At 33.9% G+C, this 14,794-nt stretch overlaps 1 protein-coding gene across 4 annotated transcripts in view; it reads right to left on the reverse strand.

Annotated features, from left to right (window-relative positions):
* The window catches only part of SEPTIN14 (septin 14), a 215,946-nt gene that overhangs the window by 64,350 nt on the left and 136,802 nt on the right, over positions 1–14,794 (reverse strand). For 3 of the 4 annotated variants that reach the window (XM_057487179.1, XM_057487181.1, XM_057487182.1), the window contains exons 4-5: positions 10,363–10,564; positions 7,684–7,845 (exon numbers count right to left, since the gene is read on the reverse strand). In XM_057487179.1, the coding sequence (XP_057343162.1) occupies positions 7,684–7,845; positions 10,363–10,564 (364 nt within the window). The remainder of the gene's footprint in view (positions 1–7,683; positions 7,846–10,362; positions 10,565–14,794) is intronic. The other variant, XM_057487180.1, reaches the window with a different exon arrangement.

Below are 14,794 nucleotides of genomic sequence, written 5' to 3' on the forward strand. Positions count from 1 at the left end.
TACTCCCTCTAGGCACCAGCACCACTTCTGCAACACCTGACATTGCTTCACGAACTGAGTGGCTCCAGAGAGAAGAGCTACTAGGCACTAGAGGGCGCTATATACAAGTATGAAATGTCAGAGGAACCTCGTTGAAACCCAAATCCCACAAACCCCAGAAAAAGAATCAAGCAAAACTGAACTCATCAAACTTCCTGAAAGAGATTTCAAAATAAAAATAAACATGCTCATGGAGGTACAGAAAAATATTCACTAACTCAGGAATGAATTCAGAACAGAGATCAAACCATTATGGAATACAATGGAGGGATTTAAAAGCAGAGTAGATACAGTGGAGGAGACAATAAATGAAATAGAAATTATAGAAGAGGGATACAAAGAAGCTGAGGCACAGAGAGAAAAAAGGCTCTCTAGGAATAAAAGAATATTGAGAGAAATGTGCAACCAATGCAAATGGAACAATATTCGCATTATAGGTGGTAACAGAAGAAGATGAGAGGGAAAAGGGATAGAAAGTGTTTGTGAGGAGGTAATAGCTGAAGACTTACCCAATCTGGAGAAGGAGCCACTCTCTCAGGCCATGGAGGTGCATAGATCTCTCAACACAAGGGACCCAAGGAAGACGACACCAAGACATATAGTAATTAAAATGGAAAAGATTTAAGATAAGGACAGACTATTAAAAGAAGCCAGAGAGAGAAAAAAGATCACATACAAAGTAAAAACCATCAGGCTATCATCAGACTTCTCAGCAGAAACCTTAAAGGCCAGAAAGGAGTGGCATGATATATTTAATGCAACAAAGACTACTCTACCGGCAAGGTCATCATTTATATTTGAAGGAGGGATTAAGCAATTTCCAGAAAAGCAGAAGCTGAGATAATTTACCTACCACAAACCATCTTGACACCGTATTTTGGAGTGACTTCTCTAGATGTTACTAATGTTAAATAGCTACCACCAGAGAAAATGAAACCACAGTAAAAAAAAAAGTAGAACAGTTAATTACTAAGCAGATGCAAAATCAAATCAACCAACCACAAAGTCAGTCAAGGGACAGACAAAGAGCACAGAATATGATACCCAATATATAAAGAATGGAGGGGAAAGAAAAAAAAAGAACATTTGGATTTTGTTTGTAATAGCATACTAAGTGAGTTAAGTTAGACTCTTAGGTAGTAAGGATGTTAACTTTGAACCTTTGGTAATGAAGAATCTAAAGCCTGCAATGGCAATAAGTACATACCTATCAATAATTATCCTAAATGTAAGTGGTCTGAATGGACAAATCAAAAGACATAGAGTCACTGAATGGATAAAAAACATGACTCATCTATATGCTGCCTACAAGAGACTCACTTCAAACCCAAAGACATATACAGACTGAAAATGAAGGGATGGAAAAAGATATTTCATGCAACTAATAGGGTGAAAAAAACCGGTGGTGCAGTACTTGTATCAGACAAAATAGACTTCAAAACAAAGAAAGTCACAGAGACAAAGAAGAACATTACATAATGATAAAGGGGTCAGTCCAAAAAGAGGATATAACCATTATAAATATATATGCACCCAACACAAGAGCATGTACATATGGGAAATAAATACTAACAGAATTAAAAGGGGAAATAGCATGCAACGTATTCATTCTAGGGGACTTCAATACTCCACTCACTCCAAAGGACAGATCAACCAGACAGAAAATAAATAAGGAGACAGAGGCATTGAACAACACATAAGAACAGATGGACCCTAACAGACATCTACAGAAAACTCCACCCCAAAGAGGCAGGATACGCATTCTTATCAAGTGCACATGGAACATTTTCAAGAATAGGTCATATACTAGGCCACAAAAAGAGCCTCAGTAAACTCAAAAAGATTGAAATTGTACCAACCAGCTTCTCAGATCACAAAGGTATGAAACTAGAAATAAATTATTCAAAGAAAACAAAAAAGCCCACAAATGTATGGAGGCTTCGCTCCTAAATAACCAATAGGTCAATGAACAAATAAAAACAGAGATCAAGCAACATATGGAGACAAATAACAACAATAATTCAACACTGAAAATCTGTGGGAAGCAGTAAAGGTGGTGCTAAGAGGGAAATGCACTGCAATACAGGACTACCTCAGGAAAGAAGAAAAATCCCATATGAACATTATAAACTCACAATTAACAAAACTAGGAAAAGAATAACAAATGAGGCCAAAAGTCAGTAGAAGGAGGGACATAATAAAGATTAGAGCAGAAATAAATAAAATCGAGAAAAATAATAGAAAGAAACAATGAAAGTAGAAGCTGGTTCTTTGAGAATATTAACAAAGTAGATAACCCCCTAGCCAGATGTATGGAGAAAAAAATGAGTCTACACACTTAACCAGACTCAGAAATGAGAAAGGAAAAGTCACTACACACACCACAGAAATTCAAAAGTTATCAGAGAATACTATGAAAAATTACACGTTAAGAAATTGGATAAACTAGAAGAAATGGACAACTTTCTAGAAAAACACAGCCTTCAAAGACTGACCAAAGAAGAAAGAGAAAATCTGAATAGACCAATTACCAGCAACAAAATTGAATGGGTAATCAAAAAACTACCTAAGAACAAAATCCCTGGACCAGATGGCTTCACTGCTGAATTTTACCAAATATTTCGTGAAGACTTAATACTAATCCTCCTTAAAGTTTTCCAAAAACTGGAAGAGGAGGGAATACTTCCAAATGCATTCTATGAGGCCAGTGTAACTCTAATACCAAAATCAGGCAAAGACATCACAAAAAAAGAAAATTACAGACCAATATCCCTGATGAACATAGATGCAAAAATATTCAACAAAATATTAACAAACCAAATTCAAAAATGCATCAAAAAGATCATCATGATCAAGTAGGATTTATTCCAGGGATGCAAGGATGGTGCAATATTAGAATATCCATTAACATCATCCACCACATCAACAAAAAGGAGGACAAAACTCACACGATCATCTCCACAGATGTCGAAAAAGCATTTGACAAAATTCAACATTCATTCATGGTAAAAACTCTCAATAAAATGGATATGGGGGGCTCAACATAATAAAGGCCATATATGATAAACCCACAGCCAACAACATACTTAACAGTCAGAAGCTAAAAGCCTTTCCTTTAAGATCAGGAACAAGACAAGGCTGCCACCCTTTCCACTTTTATTCAACATAGTTCTGGAGGTTCTTGCCATGGCAATCAGAAAACACAAAGAAATAAAAGGTATACAGAGTGTAAAGATAAAGGTAATCTGTCACTCTTTGCAGATGACATGATATTGTACATAAAAATTTCTAAAGAATCCACTCCAAAACTGCTACATTTAATATCTAAATTCAGCAAAGTTGCAGGATACAAAGTTAATACACAGAAATCTGTTGCATTCCTATACATGAATGATGAACTAGCAGAAAGAGAAATCAGCAAAATAATTCCATTCACAATTGCATCAAAAAGAACAAAATACCTAGCAATAAACCTAAACAAGGAATGAAAGACCTATACACTGAAAACCACAAGACTCACATGAGAGAAATTAAAGAAGATACCAATAAATGGAAACACATCCCATACTCATGGATAGGAAGAATTAATACTGTCAAAATGGCCATCCTGTGTAAAGCAATCTATAGATTCTATTCAATCCCTATCAAAATACCAACAGCTTTCTTCAACAAACTAGAGAAAATAGTTCTAAAATTCATATGGAACCATAAAAGACCCTGAATAGCCAAAGAAATCCAGAGAAGGAAGAAGAAAGCTGGAGGGACTATGCTCCCCAATTTCAACTCTACTACAAAGCCACAGTAAACAAGACAGTTTGGTACTGGGACAAGAACAGACCCATAGACCAATGGAACAGACTAGAGAGCCCAGACATAAAACCAAGCATATATGGTTGATTAATATACAATAAAGGAGCCATGGACATACAATGGAGAAATGACAGCCTCTTCAACAACTGGTATTACAAAACTGGACAGCTATATGCAAGAGAATAAAATTCGATTATTGTCTAACCCCATACACAAAAGTAAACTCGAAATGGATCAAAGACTTGAATGTAAGTCATGAAACCATCAAGCTCTTAGAAGGCAACATAGGAAAAACTCTTCTGAATATGAACATGAGCAATTTTTCCTGAACGCACCTCCTTAAGCAAGGCAAACAAAATAAAAAATGAACACTTGCGACTACATCAAACTAAAAAGCTTCTGTACAGCAAAGCTTATGTACAAAAATACCATCAGCAGAACAAAAAGGCATCCTACGGTATGGGAAAATATATCTGTAAATGACATATCTGACAATGGGTTAACATCCAAAACACATAAAGAACTCATACACCTTCAAAGCCAAAAAGCAAATAACCTCATTAAAAAATGGGCAGAGAATATGAACAGACACTTCTTCAAAGAAGAAATTCAGATGGCCAACAGGCACATGAAGAGATGCTCCACATCACTGATTATCAGGGAAGTGCAAATAAAAAGCACAATGAGATATCACCTCACACCAGTTAGGATGGTCAGCATCAAAAAGACTAAAAGTAACAAATGGTGGCAATGTTGTGGAGAAAGGGGAACCCTCCTATACTGCTGGTTGGAATGTAAGCTAGTTTAACCTTTGTGGAAAGAAATACAAAGGTTCCTCAAAAACCTAAGAATAGAAATACCATTTAATCCAGGAATTCCACTTCTAGGAATTTACCTTAAGAATGCAGCAGCCCAGTTTGAAAAAGACAGATGCACCCCTATGTTTATCACAGCACTCTTTACAGTAGCCAAAAAATGGAAGCAATCTAAGTGTCTGTCTGTAGATGAATGGATAAAGAAGATGTGGTACATATACACAATGGAATATTACTCAGCCATAAGAAGAAAACAAATCCTACCATTTGCAACAACATGGATGGAACTAGAGGGTATGGTGCTCAGTGAAATAAGCCAGGTTGAGAAAGACAAATATCAAATGATTTCACTCATCTGTGGAGTATAAGAACAAAGCAAAAACTGAAGGAACAAAACAGCAGCAGACTCACAGAACCCAAACATGGACTAACAGTTGCCAAAGGGAAAGGGACTGGGGAGGATGGGTAGGAAGGGAAGGATAAGGTGGGAAAAGGGGCATTACAATTAGCACACCTAATGTAGCTGGGATTGACACAGGAAAGGCTGTATATACAGAGAAGACAAGTAATGATTCTATAGCATCTTACTATGCTGATGAACAGTGACTGTAATGGAGTATGTTGAGGGGACTTGATAATAGGGGGCGTCTAGTAACCATAATGTTGTTCAAGTAATTGTATATTAAGGATATCAAAATTTTAAAAATTAAGAATATAAAAAAATAGAATATACATTCCATTCTTACTTGGATTTAAAATTGTGAGGTGAAAGAACATTGCTACATATACATTTTTCCAAATATTGAGTTTTGGGGAAGACAAGCCATAATTTTTATTATCCTTGTGGTTTCATATAAACAATGATGTCAACTGTGCAAATATTAACAAACAGATTATTTTTACCTTATTTATATGTATGCACACACATGCATATTTTTTAAATACACATGGATTATCTAGGATAGGCCATATGATAGGAAACAAAATTAAATTCAATAAATAGAAAAGTATAGAAAAAATTAAAAGTATGACCTCCACAGTGGAATGATATTATAAATCAATAAGGGAATATTGGTACAGTCTCAAATATGTGGTTATGAATGCACACAACCTTAAATACTCAAAATGAAAATAAGGTCAAAAAGAAAATCAGAAAAAATTCTAAGGTAAATGATAATGAAGATACAATACATCAACACTTAAGTGAGGCAGCCCATGCAATGCTTAGAGGGAAATTTATAGATACAAATGCCTACAAAGAAAAAAGAAAGTTCTGAAATCAGTAACCTAACTATCCGTCTTAAGACACTGAAAAAAAGAAGTAGGAACGAAACCCAAAAGAATCAGAATATATGTCATAAAGATTAAAGAAGAAATTAATGAAATAAAGAATAGGAAAATCAAGGAAATCAAAAGCTTCTTACATAAAAGAACAACAAAACCCACAAATGTTTAGCTAGATCAACCAAGATAAAAAGAGAAAACTCAAATTACCAGAATCAGAAATGAAAGAAACACATTACTAACAACACTGCAGAAAGAAAAAAAAGATAAATGTGTACTACAGACAACTGTACACCAATAAATCTGACAACTTAGATGATATGGACATGTAGACATTTCTCCAAAGAGGATATACAAATGGCCAATAAGCCATGAAAAGATGTTCAACATCACTAATCATTAAGGAAATTCAAATCACAACCACAATGAGATAGCACTTCATATCATAAGATAAGCTTGTATTTTTAAAAAGAGAAACAATAACAAGTGGTGAGAATGTGAAGAAATTTAAATATTTACACACTGTTGGTGGGTATATAAAATAACGCAGCCATTGAGGAAAATAGTATGGCAGTCCCTTAAATAATTAAACAGAATTACCATAAAATCTATCAATTCCACTTCTTGACATATACCCAAAAGAACTGAAAGAAGAACTCAAATATATTTACACAGGAATAAAAGGACAAATATTGTATAATTCCATTTTTAGGAAGTACCTTGAGTAGTTAAATTCATATGCAGAAAGTACAATGATCATTTCCAGGGGCTTAGGGAAGGGTAATGGGAGTTATATTTTATTAGATAAGGAATTTCAGTTTTGCAAGCTAGAAAGAGTTGTATGGATAGATGGTGATGGGAGCACAGCAATGTGAATGTATAAAATGTCACTTAACTCTACACTTTAAATTGTTTAAGATAATAATTTCACATTATGTATATTTTACCACAAGTTTTAAATTGTGTTCTGAGAAGAAAACATAAGTAAACCTTGGTTACTTGGAATTGGCAAAATATTCTTATATATGTCGCAAAAACCCAAGCAACACCAATAGATAAATTGGACTTCATCAAAATTAAAAACTTTAGTGTTTTCAAAAGATACCAAAAACAAAGTGAAAAGATGACCCACAGGTTTGGAGAAAATATTTGCAAATCCTGTATCTCATAAGGAAAGTGTATCCAGATTAAAGATATCAATAAAAAAATACTACAATAAAATAAAACTATGATACAACTCAATAATAAATGAGAAAACCTCAATTTAAAATGGACAAATGATCTGAGTAAATGTTTCTCCCAAGAAGATGTAACAACCAGTAGCACATGAAAACACTAAATTTATATAATTCCATTCATATGCTATGTCTAGAAAAGAGAAATCTACAAAGAAGTTGCCTAGGATTGGTGAAGAAAGATGAAGATAGTGGTGAAGAAGAGCTAAAGAAAATAAATAAACCTGGAAAATAAAATAATTCCCATTCATGAGCATGGAATATCTTTCCATTTATTTGTGTCATCTTCAGTTTCTTTCATCAGTCTTACAGGTTTCAGAATACAGGTCTTTCACCTCCTTGATTAGATTTATTCCCACTGGATTTGGGGAGGGAAAAAGGCCTTATTAATAGCCTCTTTGCCAGAGACAAGTGACAATATATTACAAATAGTGTTACTTGTGTTATATTTTTCATTTCCACATAAAACAGAAATTGATTTTCAATAATCAGAATCTTACATTCATTGAAGAGTTCACTTGAGCAGTAGTTCCATCTTCTGTTGGGAACTTGTATATCTGGATGCCATTATTAACCAATTCAGTCATTATCTTACACTTAAATTGCTGTAAATCATTTTTAGAAATTGTATCTGCTTTGGCAATCAGTGGTATAATGTTCACCTGTTAAGAAGGAAGCAAACAAAATCCCACCATTGAGACTGATTGTTAATCATGGAAATTTTACAGTAAAAACTGCACAATTTCTGACAACTTTTTATAACTCAGTATTCACTGGCTGTCATGCCTTCCTCAAAAATTGCTTTCTGTACTCATCAGTACCTCTAAATATTAATCTTTTATCAGAATTCAGGCTTAGAAGTCTTGATTTTATTTTTCTTCTCAAACTTTCTTACACTTCCACAATTTCTGGAGTGAGAAAAATATAAGTAGCAAAGTGAAGAACCCTACTCAATTCATTACCAATTTTATTTATTATTAAATTAAGTGTTAAGAAGTCAGAGACCTTTCATCAAAATAGAAAAAACAGATTAACTTTGTTCTTCTACCTATCATTTCTTTACATCACCTTCTCCAAATTGCATTCTTAATTCTCCACTGTCACAGATCTTCACTCTACCTAGGTGTCTTTGCAGAATATTTGCTTATGCTTTCCAAAGACCTCTTAAAAATAAGACTTTTGTTACCACATTTTAAGTGCTAAGTGTGTGCCTGTGTGTGTTTAGCATCTTGCTGACAAATACATTCATTTGTAATTTATGAAAAGTAATTATTTCATATTGTATATTTCAGCTTGAAATTTTATTCATAAATTTTTCTTCCTTCTTCTACAATATGATCACTCCTGTTTCCACGCATTTACCTTTCTAATTAAGTTTTGTAGAAAATAGCGATATGCAAAGATCTAAAATATGTTTCATTATTGTTAAAATAACATCTTATTAAATCATAGATACACAATGTCATGTTCTGAGATATAGTAGGATGGGTAAAAGTCAGTTTCAGTATGTTTAGTTTTAGATTCTTCAAAGAACATTTAAAAAAATTCCTTGTGCAAATCAAGAGCATCAATATTATAACACAGATGTTGAAACATTGTCTAAAAAAAACTTAAATAACAGCTCTCACAGTAAAAAGCAGACAACTGCTAAGGTAGATTTAAGACTAAAATAAATGTCTTGAAATATCTCAAAAAATTGCGTTAGTGAGAAAGCTGAATAAAGCTATCTTCTAGTGATAGTAAATCACTAACACATGGGAAATGGAAACTTTCCACATCCATAATTCCTCAGGTGTTTATATTTGAGAGCTAAAAGTCACTTATTGCAAGGAGAGCTGATTACCTGGAAGACAACAGATACACACACACACACACACACACACACACACACCCTTGCTCACAGCTTTATGTAATGTGGTCTTACAAAAATTAACAATTTTCTGTATATGGCAATAGCTTGGTGACTACAGCTGCCCATAAAATTAATAATAAAACTGTGTGTTCCTGACTACTTAATGTCCCACTAATCAAGAAACTGAAATTGCTCTTAATTTTAACTAGAAATCTAACTTCCTTAATTAGTTGACATTATGAGATGAAGTACATGTGTTTCTAGCTTGAAAAATACATAGCAAAATTCAGGCTTTCTTTGATAAAGGGAACCGAATTTTAGAACTTTCCTCCCTTCCACTAAATAAAGTTGAAGAAAGCATGTTTTATCAGGGCTAAGTGTAATAAAGAATTTCATGACATAACAGTTTCTTTCATATGTATACAAACCCTCCATATTGCATTCTGCATCCTCTCTGATTGGACCAGTAGCCAGAATCATCAAAAGTTTGTTTCACACCATCAGTGGTACCAGTTAAATATTAATGGTATTATTTATAGAACTATAGAGTACATTTAGTACTATAAGGTATTTTATAGTGTTATAGAGTAAATTCAAATTAAAAAATACAGACAAATGACCATAATCTGATTTATCATTTAATCACAAAAAACCTAATTTTTAATTTTTAACCTGTATCTCATTTTCCTAACTGCTAAATAAATTTGCTAAATAAAATTCCCTGGAAAGAAAGCTAGGGTGAACAATATCAATGTGCTTTGATATATTTGAACTATCAGATGATGTTAGGGACTGAATAAGACTCCCTCCCAGTGCATATGTTGAAGCCCTAATCCTCAGTGTCTCAGGTTGTGACTGTATTTGGAGATAGACAGAATATTTAAAGTGATGATTAAATTAAAATAATGCTTTTATAAGGATAGGCCCTAATACAATCTGACTGATATCTTAACAAGAAAGGGAAATTTGGGCAAAGGGTCATCAGATGTATGCACAGAGGAAAGATCATGCTGAATACATGATGAGAGTGCATACATCTGCCAACCAAGAAGACAGATCTCAGAAGAAAAAAACTTGATGACATCTTGATATGGGACTTCTAGCTTTCAGAACTGTAATAAAAATTAATTATGATGTCTAAGCCATTAAGTCTTTGTGTAATAGTATCCCTAGGAAATCAAAATAAATCATTTAAAGATTAATGGAAAAATATGATATATACACACATTACAAAATAAAAAATTCTTGTATGCAAAGGCTTTAAAAATACATATTCTCTCAAAATAATGATTAAATCTTCATAGGTTGATGGATTTACCAAACACACCTTACTGTCAATGTTCTTCATGGTCAACAGATCAAGGGACTTCAGAGAATGTCCTGTAGGTGAAATGAAGTAAAGGCATACATGTACACGAGAATCATGGTAGTCAGTGAAGGAACGTTTAATTTTCAATTCTTCTTGAAGATAGGCTTCAAACTGGGACTCTATGTAGTCAACTATTGGTTGGTAGCTGAAAAACATTAAACTTTTATAATAACCGATTAATAACATCTGAAGACTGAATTTTCACCATTTAAAAAATAGTTATTATGTGCACTCAGTAGTCTGCCATAATGATAAAAAATATGCATAAGATGTCCTTACAAAGAAACCAATTACAAAACAGTAAAAGGCCCACACTTTGTTTACAGAAATTGCAAAACGATCTATTAATTCAATGCAGCCCCAATCAGAAACCAAATTTTTGAAGTGTATATGTACACAGAAGTGTAAAGGACTAAGAATGCTCAAGATATACTGAAGAAAACAAGACATATGTTCTTCATGTGTCAGATCTTATCATGAAGCTAAACTAATTAATATGGTGTGGTAGATAGGCTAAAGAACAAGAAAATTTTAGGTTGTGAAATAACTGTTCTACATCACCAATGAAGGGTGGATACACAACTGTACATTCTTAAAAACCTGCATAAGTATACACCACAAAAAGTGAGTCTTACTGGATATAAAACTTAAGAAGAGTATTGTCAGGGCATTGTGGCAGCAAATACATCCTTCCTTTTTGTTCTACCTTTTGACTCCAGAAAGTTGAATCCATCCATGAACAAAAGGACCATATGCCATGGGACCAGGAGGATTATTTCCCAACTCTAAGTTTAGTTTTGGCAGACAGACCTCTGTATAGTCTGTGGATGCAGCAGAAGCCAGCAAACCTGCTGCAATTCCTTTTGCCAGTAGTCAGATAAAAACTGAAGAGTGGTGACTTGGGCATGCATCCAGAGATGAGAGACTTGTATAAATTTGGCAACCCAGATGTGAGATTCCAGTGCTCCACTGGGAAAAATTTGGATGCAATGGAAATGATAAGAGAAATTTTGCCAGTGCCAACTGTCCCCCAAGGTAAAATTGCATGGGGCTGGAATAGCCAGTGTCGACATCTCACAAATGGAAAAAGGAGAATGGTGAGTGAGTGTCTTGTTATCCTAGCTGTGCAGGATACAAATGGAGAATAACATTTATGCACAGCAGCACCCAGAATACTGAGGTAGGAACTCCATGACTTGGGGTGAGGGGTTCAGGAGGAGATCAGGAAACAAGTAGATAAGAATATCAAAGGAAATTAAAGGGCATGGTCTGGGCTGACAGACTCAGGACTTCATCAGGAAGTCCACTTATGAACCTATGGATGAAACTTATCTGATGATTTCCACTGAACCCATGGGCACTCCCAATACATGAGTGCCAAACTTACACAAACCTCCACTCTGCAGCTGGTTCTGTGTGCACACTCCTAGTGTGGTGGCAAGAGTGAGACCTGGTAAATAGAGTGTGTCAGAAAAATCAGACCAGGGTCTGTGAGCAAGGAAGAAACCACTTTCTGGAAAAAACATGAGGTGTAACACCACTTTTGGGGAATAAAAGATTCCATCAGCCAACCAGGTGAATTGTAAGAACCAGATAAGACACAAGAGCTCAAGAACTTTCCCACAAGAGGGAGTAAGAAGTGTGGAGTTGAGGTCGCCATACAAAGAGAAAGCATCAAGATATAATAGGATCAATGAATAGTATATCCCCACTGTATGCAAATAGTAAAGATTTGAGGAGGTGTCCATTACCTTAATGCAAAGTCATCAATGCAAAAATACAAGAAACATGAAAAATCAATGAAACATATCATCATCAAAGGATAATTAATAACTGAATCAAAGGAATGGAATTTTGCAATTTATCTGGTAAAAATTTGAAAAGAGCTGCTTTAAGGAAATCCAATGAGATATAAGAAAGAAAATTTTAAAAAATCAGGACAAGAGTGCATGAGCAAAATGAAAAATTCAAGAAAGAGCTAGAAATCATAAAACAAGATAAAGACAGAAATTCTGGAACTAAAGAATTCAATGAATGAATGGAAAAGTTCAATAGAGAGAATCTATTGCAGAATAAACCAAGCAGAGGATAGAATCATTGAGCTAGAGAAAAGGAACTTTGAAATAACCAAAGCAGAGTAGAACAAAGAAAAAAAAAACAAGTGAAAAAAGAAACATAGAGAGCCTTTGTGATCTAAAGGACTCAGTAAAACATAAAAATTAGAATAATTGGAGTTCCAGAAGAAGAAAGGGAGAAGGTACAAAGAGTTTATTGAAAGAAATAATAGCTGAGAACTTACCAAACTTGGAGAGAGATTTAAATATCTTAGGTCACAAACCTAATAGATTTCCACATATCTCAATGCAAAAAGACCTTCTCTAAGACACATTATAATAAAACTTACAAAAATAAAAGATAGAGAGAGTCAGAAAGCAGCAGTAGAAAAAACATTGTAACCTACAAACGAATGTCCCCTAGGCTACTGCAAATTTCTCAGCAGAAACCTGACAGGCCAAGGGTAGTTGGAAAGACATACTGAAAGTGTTGAAAGATAAAAGTTACCAGACAAGAATACTCTATTTGGCAAAGTTACCCTTCAGATATACTGGAGAAATAATGACTTTCCCAAACAAACAAAAAAGCTGAGTAACTTTACCAGATCCACCTTGCAAGAAAAGCTGAAAAATGATCAGGCATAAACAAAAACTGCCAATTAGTTCATGAAAACAAAAGAAAATTTTACATTACACTGGTAAAGGTAATTATACAGCTAGCTTTAGCCATATCAAATTCTGTGATAGGATGGTCTGTTAACTACTTAATAATACAAAAGTTAAGGACAAAAATATTGACAGTAGCTAAACACAGTGTAATTTTTTCATGAATACACAACATAAAAATAGGTAAATTGTGACATCAAAAATATAAATGAGGAGTGTAAAAGCATGAAGCTTTGGATGTGATCAAAGTACCTATCACATATAATATACTCTGTTATTTACTCTTGATAACCACAAAGCAAAACCTAGAGTATATTCTCAAAAGATAAACAAAAGGGTATCAGAACACACCACACACAAAATCACCAATTTATAAATATAAATAGAAACAGAGAAAGAAATAATCCGACTACAAAAGAGCTAGAACACAATAAAATGCATTAGTAAGTCATTACATGTCAATAGTTACTCTATATATAAACAGATTAAACTCACCATCAAAAGGCACAGAATGTCTAGAAAGATAAAGAAAAAAATGAGACCCAACTATGTGATGCATAAAAAAGGACTCATATAAGTTCAAAGTAAAGGAATGGGAAAATATTTATTATACATGTGTAATAAACAAAAATAAAGCAGAGGTGACCATATTTACATCAGAAAAAATATACCAAAGGGGTAATAAGAGACAAAGAAGGTCATTATAAAATGATAAAATGGGTCAATTCATCAAGAGAATATAACAATCATAAATATATACACACCCAACAAGGAAGCACAGAAACATATTAAGCAAATGCTAACAGATCTGAGGAGAGAAACAGACAACCATACCCTTATTATTTTGTAAGGGACTTAAATACTCCACTTTCAGCAATGGATAGATCACTGAGACAGAAAATCAACAAGGAAGCATTGAGCTTGAACCATCATTAGATTAAATGGGCCCGAAAGACATACATAAAATGTTCCATCCAACAGCAGCAGAGTACACATTCTTCTCAAGTACATGAAACATTGTCTAGGACAGATCATATGATGGGCACAAAACAGTCTTAGCAAACGTTAAAAAGTGAAATTCTACCAAATATCTTCTGTAACACAATGATATGAAACTAGGAAAACAACAAGGAAACAAAAATGTATAAGGAAGTGGTGAATAAACAACACACTCCTGAACAGCCATTGGGTCAAAGAAGAGATTAAAACAACAAATGTATTGAATTAATGAAAATGGAGACACAACACACCAAAACCTAAGACATACTGAAGAAAATCCTACAGGGAAGTTTATAGTAAAAACTCATACTAAAATAGTAGAAAGATTATACATAACTTTACACCTCAAGGAACTTGATAAAAAGAACTAAGCACAAAATTAATAAAAGGAAGAAAAATATTAGAGGGGAAATAAATGTAAGAGAGCAGGAAAACAACAGAAAACAATGAAACTGAGGTGGCTTTTGAAAAAAATTAAAAATTGACAAACTTTTAAGAAGACCAAATAGAAAAAAAGAGAGATGACTCAAAATCAGAAATGAAAGAGGATACATTATAACTGATACCACAGATATATAATGCGATCATAGCAGACTAACACATCCAACAAATTGAATAACAAATAAGAAATAGATGAATTACAAGAAACATACCATCTACCAAGACTGAAT

This window comes from Manis pentadactyla, chromosome 10, assembly GCF_030020395.1.
Source record: "Manis pentadactyla isolate mManPen7 chromosome 10, mManPen7.hap1, whole genome shotgun sequence".
Classification (NCBI taxonomy): Eukaryota; Metazoa; Chordata; class Mammalia; order Pholidota; family Manidae; genus Manis; species Manis pentadactyla.